At 42.3% G+C, this 19,359-nt stretch overlaps 1 protein-coding gene across 2 annotated transcripts in view; it reads left to right on the top strand.

Moving 5' to 3' along the window:
* Positions 1-19,359, top strand: part of SFMBT2 (Scm like with four mbt domains 2) — a 209,637-nt gene that overhangs the window by 152,430 nt on the left and 37,848 nt on the right. For both annotated transcript variants that reach the window (XM_067700782.1, XM_067700793.1), the window contains exons 11-14: positions 1,818-1,944; positions 11,910-12,023; positions 14,888-14,930; positions 16,740-16,810. In XM_067700782.1, the coding sequence (XP_067556883.1) occupies positions 1,818-1,944; positions 11,910-12,023; positions 14,888-14,930; positions 16,740-16,810 (355 nt within the window). The remainder of the gene's footprint in view (positions 1-1,817; positions 1,945-11,909; positions 12,024-14,887; positions 14,931-16,739; positions 16,811-19,359) is intronic.

Raw genomic sequence — 19,359 nt, 5'->3', positions numbered from 1 at the left:
ACGGGTTCGTGCCCCGGTCCGGGAAGATCCCACATGCCGCGGAGCGGCTGGGCCCGTGAGTCATGGCCACTGAGCCTGCGCGCCCGGAGCCTGTGCTCCGCAATGGGAGAGGCCACAACAGTAAGACGCCCGCGTACCACAAAAAAAAAAAAGAAAAGTACAATGAGATACCACTAGACCTACCTATTAGAAAGGCTAAAATTTGAAAAACTGGCAATACCACATGCTGGTGAGGCTGTTTAGCAGCTGAAACTCTGTACACTGTTGATGGGAGTGCAAAATGGCATATTGGAAAATAATTTGTCAGTTTCTTAGAAATGTGCATTTACCATATGGTCCAGCAATCCTTCCGTTTCTAGAGAAATGAGAACTTAGTGTTAGAGGCTGAATTTTGTCCCCCCAAAATTCATGTGTTACGGCCCTAATTCTCAGTATCTCAAAATGTGACTGTACTTAGAGTGTTTAGAAAAGTAATTAAGGTAAAATGAGGTCACATGGGTAGGCCTTTCTCCAATATGACTGGTGTCCGTATAAGAAAAGGAGATTAGGACATAGGCCACATACATGGAGGAAAGACCATGTAAAGACACAGGGAGAAGATGGCCATCTTCAAGCCAAGGAGAGAGACCTCAGAAGAAATTAACCCTGCTCACAGCCTGATCTTGGATTTGCAGCCTCCAGAACCATGAAACAATTAATTTCTGTTGTTTAAGTTGCCCGGCCCATGGTACTGGCTGTGGCAGCCTGAGCAGCTTAATATGCTCACACAAAACTTTGAATGTCCATAGTGGCTTTATTCACAACTACCAAAACCCGGAAACAACTCAGCTGTCCTTCAGCTGGGAAATGGATAGATAAATCATGGTGCATGTGTAGAAACCACTCAGTAAAGTAGACTGAGGTACCCATCCGTGTGATGGCCTGACTGACTCTCAGATGCACTTTGCTTCGTGAAAAAAGCCAAACTGACAAGGCTAAGTAGGGTAGGATTCCACTTAGGTGGTATCATAGAAAAAGTGGAATTACGGGAACAGGAAGCAGATCAGTGTTCCAGGAGTTGGGGGTCTAGGAGGGACTGCTCACCGAAGGGCCGGTGCAAGGGCATTTTGGGGGTGATAGCACGCTCTGTGTCTTGATGGTGGTTATGGCTACAGGATTGTGTGTACATTCACCTGACAGCCCTGCTTTCCTAGAACAGCACACCAAAAAGTGAATTTCCCTCTGTGAATTTTTAAAAATGAATTTTAAAAGTAAATAAAAATAAACAGAGAACAAAGGGAAAATAGAGACCATTTCAGATAAAAGAAAACTGGGAATTCATCACCAGCGGACCTTGTACCAAAAGAAAAGCTAGAGGACAGACATCCAGCTGAAGGAGATGATCCCAGGTGGAGGTCGCCGTCTCCTTTCACCCTCAGATACGCCCTGGGGGACCTGAGTGAGGAGCGCAGGGACGTGGGAGGAGTGATCGGTACCACAGTGATTCTGAGGTTGGAAGGACGCACATGGAACTGGGAAGCCAGAGTGGACTCACCCTCGTGCTCATTCAGCAGATATTGTTAGGCACCTGCCGTGTGCCCAGCGTAGTTCTCATTTCTGGGAAACAAGCGAAGGGTGTGTGGTTCTTTCCTCGTGGATGGTGGGGAAAGACTAAGCAGGCGCGCTCGCCTGTCTGTCTTATCAGTAAATCTGTGTGCGTGCACGTGTGCGTGCGTGCGTGTGTATACATTTCTGCCGTGCCAGCTGGCCACTCCCTTGCTGCGCATTATCTGGCTGTGGTATCTGCTGGCTCAGTGTCAGTTCTGTTTCTGTTTCAGACGTCATTCAGCCGGGGCTTCACACAGAACATGAAACTTGAAGCCGTGAACCCCAGGAATCCGGGAGAACTCTGCGTGGCCTCTGTCATTGCTGTGAAGGGGAGGCTGATGTGGCTTCACCTGGAAGGTACTCACAGTTCATAATCGTTCTGAATTCAGGGTCCACCTGGAGAGGGCAGGGTGCAGATGACGTCAGCACTGCTCAGAAGTGCCCCTTTTGCTTTCCTTTTATTTCAGCTGTCTTAAATTATTCAGCGTTCTTAAATAAGTGAAACTAATCAAATATGAATTTGTTCAGAGGCTCTCATCTTAACTAATAATTTCATGAAATGAGACTCTGGTGCAATAATTATGTTTGGAGCACAGTGGTCTTTGTACATCTCTGATTATAAAAGCTGATGTCACGATTAAGTTAATATGAGTCACTAAAAGTTGGTATTTGAGGTCTTAGTTATTAAGCGGATAAAATTATATGTTTGCATTTTACTGTTAACCATACCCTTTACTTTGGTTTCTTTCGTAGATGTTTAATTTTTCCTTAAAGTAATAACTGGACATGACTTTCTCCCCAAATATATAATAATTTAGGCTTGTTCGTTTAATGATGTTTAAACTGTTCTTCATGGCTGCATTTTATTTCTAATCATCCAGGTAATTCACAGAACCATGCACTTTGTAAGCAGAACCTTGATCAGATTGTGGGCTTAGATAGGAGACTGTCTTTTTCAGATGTTATATTTTCAATGAGGAAGAATTAAAATGAATTTGCTCTCTAAGGTTGTGTCATCTTTCTGTGATTTAAAATTCTTTGGGTCTTTTGTTTGTTTGTTAGTTGTTTGATTGTTTTTCAGTTTCACAGCACTTGGTAGTTATTTCAAATGAATATGGAAGAAGAATAAGATGCTGTAGATGACTAATGAAGTGATGTTAGCTTTCCTAGTCCAGATTTTAAATTTTATGACCTGGTCAACCACCATTGGAATAGAAAGTTTGGAAGGTCATAGAATTGGTGCCAGTATCTTTATCCTCTTTCGTCAGTAAACAAGTCTAAAAAAGCACTGAAGGTTCTTTGATAGGTCTACCATCTAATAAATATTATAGTCTAAGAGATTGGGAGGGGCAGAGAACAGTGATTTTAGCTGAAAGTCCAGTGTGTTGTTAATTCCCAGAAGATAGTTTAAAACATAACTACAGTTTAGGATTTGAAAATCAATCTGAAATAAAAGGAAATCCTCAAAAAGTTGGTAGCTTTGTAGATTTTCGAGTAGAATGGCCTCGAGTTGGAATTAGCCAAAATGTGGACACACGTGTCATGGTGATACTTCTGTAGGTACTGGATTAGGACATGAACTTACTTTCGTTACTGCATATAAAGTTGAATCAACTGCTCTTGGAAAAACAAGATCCCTTTGGTGATTTTGAATCCCTAAATTGAACTTGCTACCTAATACTGTGCTAGGCCTAATATTATGAGAGATTAGAGTCTTGTTTACATGATTAATTTGAAAACAAAAGTGGTAAAGTTCAAGGCCCTTGTTTCATCACTATTATTTAGCACGTGACGGTTAAAATTCTTTGGCAGTCATAATTTATTTAGCAGTTTGTACTTCCAAAGTGCTTTTAGCTGTTAATTACCTAACATAGAGAGCAGTAAGAGTGTCCTGATTTTTATAGATGGAGAAAGTAGCTAAGCCATTACCATGTGCCTGAGGTTCAGTTTCATTGCTCTTGACCTCTTTGTTGCTTAATTCAACATACCCTACAACTTCCCAATTCTTAAAAAGAATGATGAGCAATGTCTAGTGTATATTTAACATTTTTGACAGTCTTGCTTTTTCTTTGGTTATAAACTTCTGGTTTTATAGCAGAGAAATGTAAATCAGCTCATGTCACCTCTTTTTCTTATTCTCCGGAGTGCTTTCATTGGGAGCAATGAAAATTAGTTAACGTTAGGAAGCAGGTCAGAAAATTGATTGTCCATTTTCCCAGACCTTACGTATTAAAAAATTCAAAAAAAACCAATCTGTTGAATATTGTTTACCTGATGCTGTTGGTCAACATTATGCATTTGCCTCATCAGCTAAAGTTAAAATTCATTCAGTCTGCTGATCTTTCTTGAATTGGGGGTTCTGCGGGGAGTTTTGTGTTGATTTTGGGCCCTTCCCGGATGCTGACCTTTTAAAGTGACGAGCTTAATGGCACTTCTCATTATCTCCAAGTTTTATGTATTTAGTGTTTTCTTTCCTCAGTCCTGGGGACAAAATGTTAGAGAGTCACTCCAGTCACTTTGGGGCAATTAAATTATTTTTATGATGATGGTGATTCTTATTATAGACCGTTTATATGACAATTTATAATGTACTTCATACCAATTTGTTAGTTATTTTTATGTAATAGATTGATCTGAAATATTTTCAACACATGGCTAATTGACTACGTTTAGTAATTAAAATGATCATTTTAATTTAGTATTTGACTTCTTTTAAAGTCAGATAGTTCTTTAAGTGCCTCTAAAGGAACTGATGTTGAAGAGGAAGTGATAAATCAAATACGTGAGGTTAGTGTAATATTATTTTGGGTGCATGTTTGGAAAGAATGTCAAGTTCTCAAAAACCGCTGACAGCGAGCCAGGGCCATTTCTGATGATGCGGTTTTGTGCTTGGGAAAGGACGTTGTGATGTTTTCTCTCATGTTAATTATCTGCTCTAGGTTATCATCTCTACAGTTACGAGCATTTATTCATATTCTACGAATTACATTCAGTTTTAGTACCTCTCGTATCGTAGCCCCACACACTGGCTCACACCCTGGTACATCTGCATCTCACGATCCAGGTCACGTTACATTCACTGGTGATCATTTTCTTATGGGACAAATAGGGGGCGGGTGTTCTATTCACTCTCAAAGTGCATTCATTCACGAAGAGGGTTGACATCTTTGCGTTGCCTTCCTTGGTTTCTCTTGTCTCTGTTATTATTAATACTGTTTTCCTCCTGTTTCAAAGAGATGTGATACGTATTCCCTTTATTCCCCAATATTAGGTATTTCAGCCTTTTAGCTGAGGCCGAAAATTCCTTTTGTGTCATAAAAAGTATCACAACCCACAGGCTTCATTTCCACTGGGCTGTTTAGCTCTTTTATTGTTGCCACTACAGGAATTTTTATAGAGAGCTTAGAACATGGTCAGCAAATCCTGGTTTTGACATTGGGAGGCCTATTAAAAATGAAGAGGAGGGGGTTCTGGAACGGCATTTTTGCACTTTGAAGGTGGGGAAGGAATGATGGCCTTCCCATCATTTGTTTCCTGGAGCTTTCCCTTCCGGTTTGTTAAAAACAAACATACAGAGAACAAAAAAATGAAGATGACCCAGAGGTCTGTGGAGAAGTACCAAAATGTCAGTTCAGGGAGCTTAACTCAAACCGTCAACTTAGGTTATTACTAGCATCTCATGATCTTCACTTTCTGCTGCCCTCCGAAACAAAATTTAGAGAAAATAAAATTTTTCCACAGTCAAAACTAGCAAAACATAGTGTATAAATTTCAATCTGTGGGTCTGAGCTGTATATCACTTTGGATGGTAGCTTTTTGAGGAACCGTATCCTTTCACCGTGAACTTCACATCCCCATTGACAAGGACCGAATGTGCAGGGACGTGGTCCCTGATTTCCGCAGGAGATGACCATCGCGAGCCATGCGCGGGCTAAGTAGACTTTCAGCGTAGGTGTTTAAACACCAGCGACGATTCAAGGACGGATGTGATCTCTCCTTTTCCCTCTTCAGAAACGCATACGCTCTGCAGCTGTCCAGTGGCATTTCTGATGTATCTGATTTGCTCCCAGCTTCTTGGCTGTGGGGAGGTGGATCTCGTGGCACTTTGTACTCTGCTGGTTTCCTCTGCTTGCTTTCAGTTTCATTCACCTTTCAAGGTTGGAAGGCAGCAGGCAGCTTGCAGGGACCATGTCCTCGCCTCCTTCACCTGATACCACAGCGTCCTAAGCCGGCTTCCACCTCTGTTATTAGGAGTGCTGGCGTAGGGGTGTAGACCTTTCACTTTCGATGCGTGGACTTTCCCACAACCCTCTCTTTTTGCCCTTGTCTTTCCCATGTACTCATTGGTCATCTGGTGTTTCCTTCCCTCATACGGGAAGGTCAGAATTCTTCAACATCCTTTATATCCCCATTCAACCTCGTCTTCCTCTGTGACTCAAGCAGCGGTTCTGTGCTGACGTGTCCAGATGCCCAGCGCTCACAGCAGACACGTTCAGAACTCCTGTTTCCAGCTACCTGCAGAGCGTCTCCCTGGGGACGTCTGCGTTTCCCTGGGGACGTCTGCGTTTCCCAACCGGAGGCCACTGTTGTAACCCCTGTGTTTGCTCTTCTCCACTTTCCCATCTCACCCAGAGGCACTGTGATTCTACCCAAGTTAGACACCAAAAAGTCATCCTCTTGTCTGTTTGCTCTCCCACTGCCCCCATGACCAGTAGTGACTCCAGGCCCCCCCGCCCCCATCTCTGTCCTCTCCCTGCCACACTCTGGTTCCAAGTCTCCACCCCTTCCTCTTAGGATGTCAGTAGTCTCTCAACTGCTTTCTCTCCCATCCTCATAGAGCAGTAAGGCTTAGCTCTGTATAATAGAGCCCCTGCCTTCTTCTAAGTATTCAACGAGTTTGTATTTCTCACGGAGCAAAGACTCAAATTGTATAACTCAGCATTCAGCCACCCCCTCCCGACATGCACATCTGCCTCCTAGATGTGTGATCCTGAGTACTTTGTGAGTTTAGACCCTCCTTTTTCTTCGTGCAGTTCCATAAAAGTAGCGTAACGGGTTCTGCCTTACAGGATGGTTATGGGTGAAGCCCTATCTATAAAGTGCTCGAGCTGTGCTGAGCGCATCCTAGGAAGTGGGGGAGGTTGATGAGCAGAAAGAAGGCAGCGCCCTTCCATTTCAGCCTCCCCGCCTGGAGCCCGTGCCCCAGCAGAGTGGACCCCTAGTGTCTGTAAACATCTGCGCGCTCTGCCTGTTATCCCACAGCACAGTGTTTGTATGAGAGTTCGCGTGCGCTCTGCTTGCTAAAGGCTTGCTGAATAGATACGAGGAATAAATAAAATCAGTGTCCCTTAACGAGAAAGCGATTTAAGATACGAGCAGCCCCTTAAGAACTGCTGTTTGGCTAACCGAGTTTTGAGACAGTGAGATGTTTTATACTTGTAAGCTAAAATTCAAAAACTCCTTGGTCAGTTTTTTTTCCATGTGTGCTTGGTTCAGTTCCAAGTGAACTACCTTCTGCATCATAACACACGGGAGTCCTGTGAAAGTGCACATTCCTGGGGCTGCTCCAGACCCATGACTTCTGAGTCCCGGGAGCAGGGTCTGGGAATCTGCATTTTCATGTCACCCTCCCTGGATGACTCTTCTGCACGGAGAGTTTGTAAAGGCCTCTAGAAGATCAAATGGGCAAAGAAACTCAGGTGACGCAACCTCTTCTGTCTAGGAGACCAGGTGCAGAAAACTGCTCTTTAAGCCTTTTCTGTAATTTGTGATAAAGTCAGGTGGTTAATAGCATTTTGCAGAGACCTGCAAGAATGAAACAAGGGAAAATGCAAATGTGGAAGTAATTATATTTCAAGCCAGTGTGGGTGGTTTTTAAATCTTTAAAAAGGGGTATGGGCTGCAGGAGGCATTTTGGGGAGAAGCTGCTTTAGCAGATAAGGGTATATATGGGAGCAGGACCTGTATTCTTGCACAGAGGAATGTGGCCCAGGAGTGGGTGCTGTCTTTGAACAGGCTTTGAAGACTCCCAGTCAGTTACACAGGTTCTGAGTGGTCAGCGACAGCCCTGGCTCTGGCTTTCTTAAGCAAAATGGGAATTTGGGGGAAGGCTTTTGATGGGAGGCTGGAGCAGGGAATCTCCTCTCCAGAGGGCTTTGCAGCAGGAACCAAAGGAGAGTTTGGGCTTTCAAGCTGCCGTTGTGCTGAGTGTGACTTCTGACTGACCACGTTTTCCTCACGAGCCCGCCTCGATTGCTTTCTTAGGCTCTGGAGCTAAATTGCTTAGGTTCGAACCCTAGATCCCCCTCTTACTGGCCGGTTGATCTTTTCCTGACCCTCAGTTTACTCATCTATAAAATGGGGATGAAAACCATCCAATCTCTTAGGGTCGTGAGGATGAACCACTTAGAAAAGTATCTGGTCCAGAGTAAGTGCTGTAAGAGTTTGCCATTCTGCGGATGGATCTCTCCCTCCACTCGCGCATGTAGTCCCGTTTCTGTTGTTTTCCTTCAGATGGCTTCCTATCACATGTCGATCCTGCCAGCCACAGTTCTGCCGTCTCTTGACTCCTTAGGAATTTATTCCAGAGCTGACAAGGGATCTCTGAGATCTTGTTCTGGGGGTCCCCATCTGCAGATGGAGGGCCCAGGATAGATGGCGGGTGGGGTTTCCAGCACCCAGTTCTTGCTTTTCTTTCTTCCAGTGCTTTACCTTTTCATCGCACACTCGAGCCCATTACAACTTGGTGTGGCCTTGAACTCTTGATGAGGGCGCTGGAAGAGTCCCTCAATCCCTCTCGCCTTTCTTCCTGTGCTGGCTCTCACCTGAGATGCAGGGGCCATTCGGATTCTATTAGTGTAGTCAGTGAACTTCCTCCATAGTTGCTCCTAGCCTCTGCCCTCACAGCCCTCCTGCCTCTGGTCCCACCAGCATCTCCACTGGTGCTCGCCCAGGCTCATTCCCATCCATAATTTGCTGGGAATGAAGCAGTTACTACCGTGAGAAGTTTGATTGGATTGTGTTCCTAGGAAGACACTTTAGCATCATCACAGCCATACTCTTCTTTCATCCTGATGTTCCCAATAGAAGGGGCCGCCGATTCTATCACAGTGCCCTGCATCCTCTGCTGGGTTAAGCTGGATACAGTCTCTGCAGTCAGAAGGGCCAGAGGCACTTTGTGGAAGTGGATGGGATGCGCTGGTCCGAGGACAGAGTCTCAGGATGTCACAAATTGCAAAACCGTTTTAAGGTTCCAGAGTGATCTCCAACTTTACATGCTGGTACATGGGCCCTTTGAGTGTGGAAAGTCTTTCTCCTGTAGCGGTGAAATGACATCATAGTTTAATTTCCTTTTAAGGTAACTTGTCCTCCCTTAATCCGACCTCTGTGGCCATACCATGTGAGAGCCTCCTTTCTTCTCTGAATAGCTTTGTTGTGTGGTTGTCATTGTGATGATGGCGACGTTGTAGTTGTAAGATAGGTAATTCATTCACAAGGGCTGAAAATACATAAAGTATCTTTGGTCATATTGTCTCCCCCCACTCCTGTCCCTCAGGCCCTTTCCCAGCAGACACCCACTGAATTAGGGTTTTTCATTTCTTCCAGATATATCTCATGCACATGTAAGTATGTTATTTTCCCCTTTAAAGCAGATGGTAGCATACTAAATATACACAGTGTTCTGTGCCCTGCTTTTCTTTTACTCAAATATACATCTTTATGGATAAATATATAAAGAGGTTTCTCATTCTTTTTTATAGCAGCAGGATGGCTATTCCATTATAGGAATGTACTGTAACTTATTCAAGTATGGCCCCATAGATGGAGGTTTAGGCTTCCCAGTGGTTTTTGAGATGAAGGTTTTGGGTGAGAATGAATAAGTAGAATCCATGACTCGATGCAGCTGAAACAAACTCAGAGATTGAGTATGGCCTTGTGTTGTTCATCGGACATTGTTCTATAAAATGATAAGGAATATTGCAGAGGCGCTTAGCGGAGTCTCTCTCCACATAGGTAGTTTTGGCCATCCTGGAATAATCAAGAAGGAGCCTTGGCAGCATTTTAATGACTTATTTTGTAAGCTACTGAGTCTCTAATCTTGGGAACTAATGGGTTATGTTTTAAAAAATTATTGTGAGTCCAGCCAGATATTTCTAGATTCATAAGATTGATAAAAGGAAATAAAAAATTAGTACTCATCATTCAGAAGAGGATTGGAAAAGTTTCAGGTTCACAAATACTTTCCTGGGTGATAAATACCCCACTTTTCCATCAGTTATTATTTAATAGATGCCTTCATGGGCCAGATTTGGGGGTGGAAGGAAGGCAGGACTGTAACTTTCTTGAGAACATGGTTGCTGACACATTTGTAGCTTCAAAGTGTTTGTTTAATTGAACGGAAAGCATGATCGAAGAATATTAAAAGTATGGTAAAGGCGGCCTTAGAAATATATGAATGTATATATTGTTATAGAAGTGTATATGTTAAAGCATTAGTATGAACTAGCAGAACACTGGAAGATAGAAATAGTTCAGGAAGGGATAAGCTATAAAGTTCACTTTATGCTCCCTTTTGAAGTACTACTTTGACCTTGAAAATCTTTTTTGTACCTAAACAGAAATCTGGAAATACAAATGTATCTAGTAGATGAATTCAACCTATTAGCAAAATTGCTGAGTAGCTAAGAAATATGCTCTATCTTTGTGTTTTTGTGAGTCTGAAGCTGAGGCTGTGCCTTGTGAATTGGGAAACAGCCTAGTGACCCTCTTCGTTGGCCCCTCTGCAGAATCCAGCACCCTTCTCGACAAGAAAAGTCACTTCCACATTTGAAGCTACTTGGAGAGTTTCTTTACCTTTTGTCTGTTTTGGATGTCTTCTTGTTTATTTGATGATTTCTTTGGCAAATAGGTTAAATATTGTCTGAGTCATATAATACAAGACAGAAATGCTTTCTTTCAGTCAACCGTGTTGGAAAATAATCTCTATAAACCTCCTTGTATTCTTGTAGCTTATGTATCCTTCAAATTATAGGAGAATTCAGTGAAAAGGAAGTTAGGATTGATAATCACAGTAATGACTTCTCTCTGAGAACAAATCAAAAGTGCAGCGTGACTAATGTTGATGATAATACGTATGTGGAAGTATCCACTGTCAGAGTGTTCAGGGCACTTTGTCTACACCAAAATAACGTTTTAGCGCTAAACTGGGTACCTGCCTTTATCAAATAACGTACTCTAGGAGCCAGCGTAGCTAAAATGGTTAGGACCTTTTGTGTTTGCTGGTATTGAGCTTCAGGAAGTTATGTTTTGAGGGGGAGACTATTCCAAATTCATCACGTGACGTGTGATGGAGTTTCTCCAGTGTTATTTTCGTCTTGATTGGCAGTGAAGAAACCAAAGCACAGCAGGATTAAGTGGTCAGAGCCAGGGAGTCATTCTATTAATAGAGCTCTTTATCTTTTGATTCTTAGTTCAGGAGTGTCTTCCCTCCAAGTGTGTTTTTAAAGAACTATTGATTCGGTGTAGAACTAGTCCTTCTTTTCACTAGTTTGCTGGGTTCTAAATTTACTCTCTCAGTAAGCAGCATTCCTTGGAACCTTTGCTCATATTCCATCCAGATCTCTTCTCTCTTTCAGAGTCTCTCAGCTGCGATACTGATTTATCACAGGCACCGTTATGATTATGAAACAGGAGGTGATACGTAGGCAGATCCCCACTAAAGAGACATTCCTGTATAGGTGATTTTTGTGTGAAATGGCGAAAGTACGCAGACTGCAAACTGAGTTCAGGATGAGTGACTTCCATCACAGGATAAACGAACACGTTCCCTAGGAAATTGTGCTTTGATGATCACTACTTATAACTAGTGTTACTGAGCCCTACTAGTTCCTTTCAACTGGAGCCTTTAACTTTCTTTGGTTGAAGGTTGACCTCTACTTGATGTTGGGTGAAGAAGTCTTGTTGCTTCTACCCCACAAGCTGGACCACTTTCCTTAATTTCAAAGCTGTTCTTAGGAAAGAAGGACGCTCGTTCCTTCTAGCCTTTCTGGCTTAGATGCCAATTGTCCCCAGATCCCTTCCTCTTCCTCCCATTTTCAGGGGGAAGTAGCTCTCCTTTCCAGACCCCCACTTCATGTGAAGGCCTTGTACTTCTGCTACTTCACGTTTCAGGCATTTGTATCTGTTGTAAGATACTGTCGGCTTTGTGCTTAACATTCAGAGGAATGTCTTCCTCCATCTCAGGGGTGCCCTGTATTTTCCTTCCTTCTTCTGTGTCTTTTTTGGTAAAACCTGTTTGCACCTGCTGTCTTGACTCCTTGCAGGCCTGCAGAGTCCGGCTCCAGAGTTCATTGTTGACGTTGAATCCATGGACATCTTCCCCGTGGGCTGGTGTGAAGCCAACTCCTACCCTCTGACCACACCGCACAAGACAGTCTGTAAGTATCGCTCTGCTCGGAGCCCAACTGGGTAACATCTGGGACTTGGGTGAATAAACAGGCAGTTTGGTAAAGATAGTTAGTGGAACCAGATTGTAAAAATCAAAAAAGGTTGTTGATTTCACACAGAGCACCAGTACTTTTGTCTCATTTATCCTTTAAATGTCCGCGTGAGATGAATATTCGGAAACATTTCCCTGGTTGACGAACTAAGTCACATGATGAGGCAGAGAGAGGATCTGGAATCTTCACTCCCCGTTTTGTGTACAATTCATGATCTTGATTAGAAAAAATTTCAGCTAAATACCATACGTTTGTATGATCATATCTGAGAAAGAACTGCTTTTCCTCATGAGGTTTACCCCAAAATAATCATAATTGGTCCCAGTAATTTACTGACATAGATATAAACACTTAACTACTCTGAGCACTAACTAAACCAGTGAGATTTCAACTGGACTTTGAAAAGTGCATCATATCTTCTGATCACAAAAATGCCAAATTAAAACAATATTAGTAATTAAACAGCACAGCATCACACACACACACACACACACACACACACACACATACCACTTAAATACCTACAAGTGTGTGTTTTAACATATATTATTGTAGGTCATTTTCCTGAAAATGGTAACCATTTAAAAATCTTCAAGCCTAAACCATCTCGGCATTTATTACTCCCCGCTAATGGATAACAGAAGTATTATTTTAAAATGTGAGTCCTTAAAGTTAAGGGGCTTTAAGTTTTGTGAAATATATTATATTTCTAATGTTTTCTTTATTAATTTATATGCTAGCTGACTTCTTTGTAGCATCCTACCATAAGGTCCGCTTACGTAGGTGCTCAGAACTTTGCCATAAAGGGAGTTCCATCCCATAGTCGGCGTCCTGTTCCCTGATGTCAACAGATTCTGAAGGACACTTAGGAGACCTACTACATACTCATTACGAGTTGGAAGGGGCACTATCCGTGTGAATCAAAGTAGGGGGCCCAGGTTATAGACAGAGGTGGATTTTAAGGGATTCTTCTGTACCCCATACTGCACACTGAATCTGATCCAATAACAGTGACATCACTGCCCCTCACTTTAAAATATTTCTAAAACTTTGAGCTTAGAATAATTATTTCAGTCTCAAGGGCATTCTTTTTCTTTTTCTTTTATTCTCACTTAAAATGACGCGGTTCCTTGGCCCTCAGTCTCCACAGCCACTGGGCAGGTTCTCCCCGGGTTCTCCGGGTTTGGGCCGGATCCCCTGTGCCTGGTTGTGCCTCAGACAGAAATCTATGCCTGATCCTCGTCCTCCTTCCTTCACATGGATTTGGGAGGCGACGAGCATTCTGAGTTTTGAGTTTTTCTGGATGAAATCCCACAGGGTTAAGATGAACATAGTGATGTTTCCTTTCTGTTTCGCGCTTCGCTTCCCGGTCTGTCGTGTGTGGCTTCTCATCAAAACATCACGCACGTCAGGCATCTCAACCTAATTAGCAAAGACTGAGTTAGGCAAGTGAGTCTACACTCATTTTTCACTTTAGAGATCACAGAATTCATACTTTTTCGTAGTAATTACAGGCAGACCTCTTGTCACAGATACTGCGTTTTTTACAAATTGAAGGTTTGAGGCAACCCTGCATCGAGCAAGGCTATGACGCCCCTTTTCCGACAGCATTTGTTCACTTCGTGTCTCTGTGTCGCATTTTGGTAATTCTTGCAATATTTCTCACTTTTTCTGTGTTATTGTATTGGTTGTGGTGATCTGTGATCAGTGACCTTTGATGTTACTACTACGACTCACTGAACCTCAGATGATAGTTAGCATTTTTTAGCAATAAAGTATTTTTTAATTAAGGTACGTACGTTGTTTTTTTAGACATAATGCTATTACACACTTAGTAGACTACAGTATAGCGTAAATATAACTTTTATATTCCCTGGGAAACGGAAACGTTCCTGTGACTCTTTTATTGTGATACTGACTCTGTTGGGGTGGTCCGGAACTGAACCCACCAGATCTCTGAGGTCTGCCTGTACTGGCATTGGGTACTAAATAAAATCAAGAATACATGAAATTTGAGTCACTATTTCTCTTATTTATTTTTGTTTTCGTCTTATTTCTCACACATACATTTTGCTTTGAAGAGGCAAAGTCTAAATGAATCTGCCAAACTCTGACAGCTTTAGAAGTTCTGTTAGAATTAATTTTTGCTCATGTTGGAAGACGCAGGCTTATCTACGCCCAAATTTATATATGCCAGAAACTCTGGTCTGTCTTTGTGAAGGTGACTCTAACCAGTTATAAATATAAACTGGAAATGTTCTTAACCCCAAGTTGATTATTGGCTGGTTTATGTCACTATTTGACAGACGTATGTGTTTGCTAGGCACCAATCCTCCTTTTAATGATAAAACGTTGTCGTTTCTAAACGCGCCTCTAATCCTAATTTGGGAGCACGCTGCTATGGTAAAATGTTTTGACTTATCACATTTTCTGCGGGGATAAAAGTCATCTGGGTCATCACGCTTATACCAATCCATCTTACCAGCCGTGTTCCTGGGAGGTCTGATGTGTGTGCTCTCTTTCTTTTTATTAGAAGCACATTTTAGAATAAAGTAGCCAGTGTAGTGATAAAGTTAAATGTACTAAATCCTATTTAGAGTTCATTTCTGAAAAGTCAAAGTCTATTTTATGCTAGAAGAAATTAAGATAAAATTGTGGCCTGAAGGAAATAACTTTTCAGTTTTTAAATTGTTACTTTAAAACAGACAGTTCCGTACCTACCGAGCCATTTTAAAAAATGCTTCTTCCTAGCTAGCTATCACAGCTGCTTTTCTTTTTTTCCCTTTTTGCCTGTTTTACAGCACAAAAGAAGAGAAAGATTGCAGTTGTGCAACCAGAAAAACAGTAAGTTTGTTTTTTCACAAAAACTCCGTGGTAAACTCTGAAGTGTCTTTCAAGAGGATGGGAAACAGGGCTGTTTTCGTTAGGGAGCTAGTCAACACCTAGCACAGTAGTAGAGGGGACAGTAACACGTAGCTCCTGTTATTTATTGTGCATCTATTATGTGCAGGACACAGGTCTTGCTTCTAAAGCAGTTTCTTCTCCAGATCGTAACTTCTCACTTTCCTCCCAGCTCAGCCGACCTGAAGGATGCCCAGTGTCCAGCATTGCTGGTAAAGGCACTCTGTGCCCATGGTTCTTAATGCCCCCAGGGGCCCTACAGAGCTGCCCGCGTCCAGGCCTCGGCTCTGCCCGCTCCCAGCCCAGTGACCTGGAGCAGGTTGCTTTATTTCTCCCCATCTCAATACCCTCCTCTATAAAATACCCATTTCTCAGGTGTTTTCGGAAGATTAAATTAGATTCTACGTGAAAATGTGTGGGCCCTCCGTTGCTGAATAAATGTAGGTTACGCCACGTTTCTATTGTAATTTTATGAGGAAGGAGGGTATTTGACAGCCTGTGGACAGGCCGGCTGTATATTTTTTGGAAAATCGTCACTCTTGGTAACATTCTTATATGTTGGAAAAAGTCTGGAATATACTACGATGCACATCCCTTACCAAGTTATTATGTTTTCTGAGTAGACTGTTGGAAAGGGAATTGAAAACAGCGGGGTTTTTTTCATGTACCTGAATTGAAACATAAATAAAATGAAATTGAATAATAACTGCATGGTTATTTGATGCAAATAACAGTTTTCTTGGTATCCTTTTTACATTTCTAACAGTGTTTCAGGTTAATAATCTCACTCCAGTTTTATCTGGATAACATTGAAATAGAGAGGAAAAACTAAACTAACAGTCACGTCATGGAGGCCAAATTTGAATTCATGACTCCTCAATTTGCAGTCCGTGGATCAATGGTTTTCACCCTTTGCTCACATCTGTCACTAGACAGCTCGTTAAAACACAAGTTGCTGGGCCCCGTCTGCAGAATTTCTGACTCAGGATGTCTGTGGTGGGGCCTGAGCATCTCCAGGTGTAACAGGTTCCCAGGTGATGCTGATCTGACAGCTGGGGACCCCACTTTGGGAACCAGCACCATAGATGACCCCACTAAGATCTCTCGTTACCGTTTACTTGGAGTTTATGTAGTTTTCCAGCTATGCAGTTTCTACACAGCCAACCTGTACATCCCCGGGAAAGCCAAGTTGCCTCTTTTCCCCTAAGGTGACAGTTTTTATATTTGTTCAGCAACTTTTTACTGAACAACAGCACAGACTTCTGTCATAGACTCATAAACCTACTTCACATTTTAAGAATCATCACTTCTTAGATTTTCTTTGGAGATTTTGTTTTCAGTGCGGCCGTGGCCCACACAAGCATGAACGCCAGAAATCAAAAGTCAGCAGAAAGTCATTGATGAGAAGTCTGACTTTAATCAAAGTCGATGCAAGCTGACTTTCTGCGTGTCCTAAATATAATTAAGGACATTATTATAATTCTGTAACGAGCGACAAGCCCAGGAGTGACCTAGAGGAATCTCAGTGATCAGTGATGACCCCTCCAGGGGCTGGAGACCCATAGGCTTCTTGGAATTATTGTAAGACTTGCCCGCAAAGATCTTACCTGTTGTTATACATGCACACATTGTATCTGACCACATTCTTAGCTTAGATTTCTCTAATAGTTGCTTTAAGTTATGAAAAGACTTTGCAAGGTACCAGTTTCTTCTAAAGCGTGAAACCCATGGGAGTTTTTTCTTTATCCACAGATCATCGTCCACAGTGCCTGTTGAGAAAATACCTCACGACCTTTGTTTATTCCCTCACCTGGACACCACAGGTAAACGAGCTACTTAGGATGCCCTGACGCTTCCCAGTATGTCGCTGTGACTGGACACATGGATATATTTTTAGGTCAACGTGAGAATACTCAACTTTGAGCCAACTGGCTTTTTTTCTTGCTGCTTATTTACAGATACCTGTTCTTTTAAAAAAAATTCTAAGCTAAATTCCTGGTGCCTCTTCTTTTCTGCTTCTTGATCAGTAGCTCTAGACACTTCCCTTGGTCTGAGGAAAAGGGTCTGTGTGTTACTTGGAAATTACGAGCCCGGTTAGGACTGTGTATCATGAATAATCATGTGGAAAAAGAAGGAGTTGAAAATATCGTTATCAGGCATTTCTTTTTGGACATTTTATGCCAGTTGCACTTGCATGTTTACACTAGTGGTTAATCCTTAAGTCCCTGTGAGCTTTTGAATTGTTCCCTAAAACCCTCTGTTTGAATAGCTGGTTGGGAACAGTATATGTGTTTAATGTATAAAGTCTTGCGTCTTACAATAACCTTTAAAAACACAGACGTGAATTACCCTTTGACCACAAATCTGATTATAGACATCTTTGTACATTAAGTAACATATTTGATTAAGAATTCTATCTTCCAGCCAAAACGAAGCCTGTTCTGAATTCCAGCATTAAAACCTATATACCGTGGAAGAATCCTATTAGGCAAAGGTTTCTTTGTAGTAAAGAGAGCAGTTTGTGAGTAGACTTACTAAGGTTGTTTTTTCCTAAAGGTCTGGGCAGAGTAATCCTATCCCCAAATTTCCATGTAAATGCAGCTATGGACATTTTTTTTTTCTGTTGTATAAAATTCAAAACTTCAGAATGGTTTTAAAAGAACCATGTCATCTTTCAGAGTTGGTAATTGTTATGTTACTCCTTTTTTTTTTTTTTTTTTTTCCGGTATGTGGGCCTCTCACTGTTGTGGCCTCTCCCGTTGTGGAGCACAGGCTCTGGACGCGCAGGCTCAGCGGCCATGGCTCACGGGCCCAGCCGCTCCGCGGCATGTGGGATCTTCCCAGACCAGGGCACGAACCGGTGTCCCCCGCATCGGCAGGCGGACTCTCAACCACTGCACCACCAGGGAAGCCCCTACTCCTTCTGTTTTATACCCAGAAAAGTAACATGTCTCCTTCCTTACCCATTGGTTCTCAGTTGAAGTCCTGTGAGAACAAAGCTTCCCAGACTGTCAAATCACCATCCCAAATGAATAACAAGTTTTTATACAGAAAGAAAGTTTTCATGCTGTTAGTGCAGCTTGACTTGGAACAGTGGCGGGAGAAGATGAGTCTCAGCTGGCTGTGTGACCGCAGTCCGTGTGTGTCGACATCAGGACGCGTCCCAGTGATGACAGCGATACCTCACCATTTAGTTGTTCTGCGTTTTCCCCATGGCAGCTTGAGACACAATTAGATCAGCACCTTGCCCTTTTGCTTTATAGGTAGGAAGGCTAATGAGGAAGATGCAGAGTTAAGCCCCTGGGAGGCGCATTTCACATCCATGGACTGGCAAAATGAGGAAGCTTGACCATACCTAGGGTTGGCCTGGGTGTGGGGCAAAGATTAACAGATACACACTATTATATACAAATAGATAACCAACAAGCGCCTACTGTATAGCACAGGGAACTGTACTCAGTATTTGGTAATAACATATAAGGGAAAAGAATCTGAGAAAGAATATAGATATATACATATATATGTATGACTGAATCACTGTGTTGTATACCCGAAACTAACACAACATTGTAAATCAACTCTACTTCAGTTGAAAAAACAAACAGGAACTGGGCAGTGCTTATTCGAGTGTAATTTGGGTCCCTGTGGTGAAGAGCTTGGCTGCTTCTAGTAAAAGAGGGTACACAGACCCGGTGGCTGAGCGGCTCCACCCCTTGTTGTAGACCTGGAAGAATCTCTTGTCCGTAAGCAGAGTGGATTTTCACAGTTGTGTTCATTAAGGCACCATAGGTAATATTTAAAAAGTAGAAACAACTAAATGTCCATCAGTAAGAGAATAGAAAATTCAGTTGTGTTATATTCACACAGTGGAATACTACACAAAGTGAAAAGTGAATGAATTTTCTGGGTATGCATTCACCCGTTTGGGTGGATCTCAGAAACCTCATGTTGAACTGACAAAATGTTGCAGAAAACCTGTATGGAATATTTTAAAAATAACCTAAGTATCCTGAATTGCTTGTGGATACACATATACGTTGTGTGGTAAAGTTTCTAGACTCTCGTGGGAATGGTAAATGCCAGCTTCAGGGTAGTGGGTTCTTTCTGGGGGGTTGGGTGCGGGATTTCCTGAGGTAGGTTAGGGGAACTTAGCTGTGTAACTGGTGTTTTTCTCTTTAAGCTACGTTGGAGGATACCTTAGTTGTCATTGTCTTATTTTCTGTGTTTTGTGTGTGTGTTTTGAATCCTGCATAATAAACAGAAGGTTCATTTATGTGGTAGAAAAAATAATCAGGATTCCTAAGATATTACTGTGGATGTAAAACGTTCTGATACGAAGACACAGTGCACCTCTGGGTAGTTTTGCCAACGC

Source organism: Pseudorca crassidens, chromosome 1 (assembly GCF_039906515.1).
Source record: "Pseudorca crassidens isolate mPseCra1 chromosome 1, mPseCra1.hap1, whole genome shotgun sequence".
Classification (NCBI taxonomy): Eukaryota; Metazoa; Chordata; class Mammalia; order Artiodactyla; family Delphinidae; genus Pseudorca; species Pseudorca crassidens.
The sequence above is the reverse complement of the archived record's forward strand: the minus strand, read 5'-3'. Positions and strand labels throughout refer to the sequence as shown.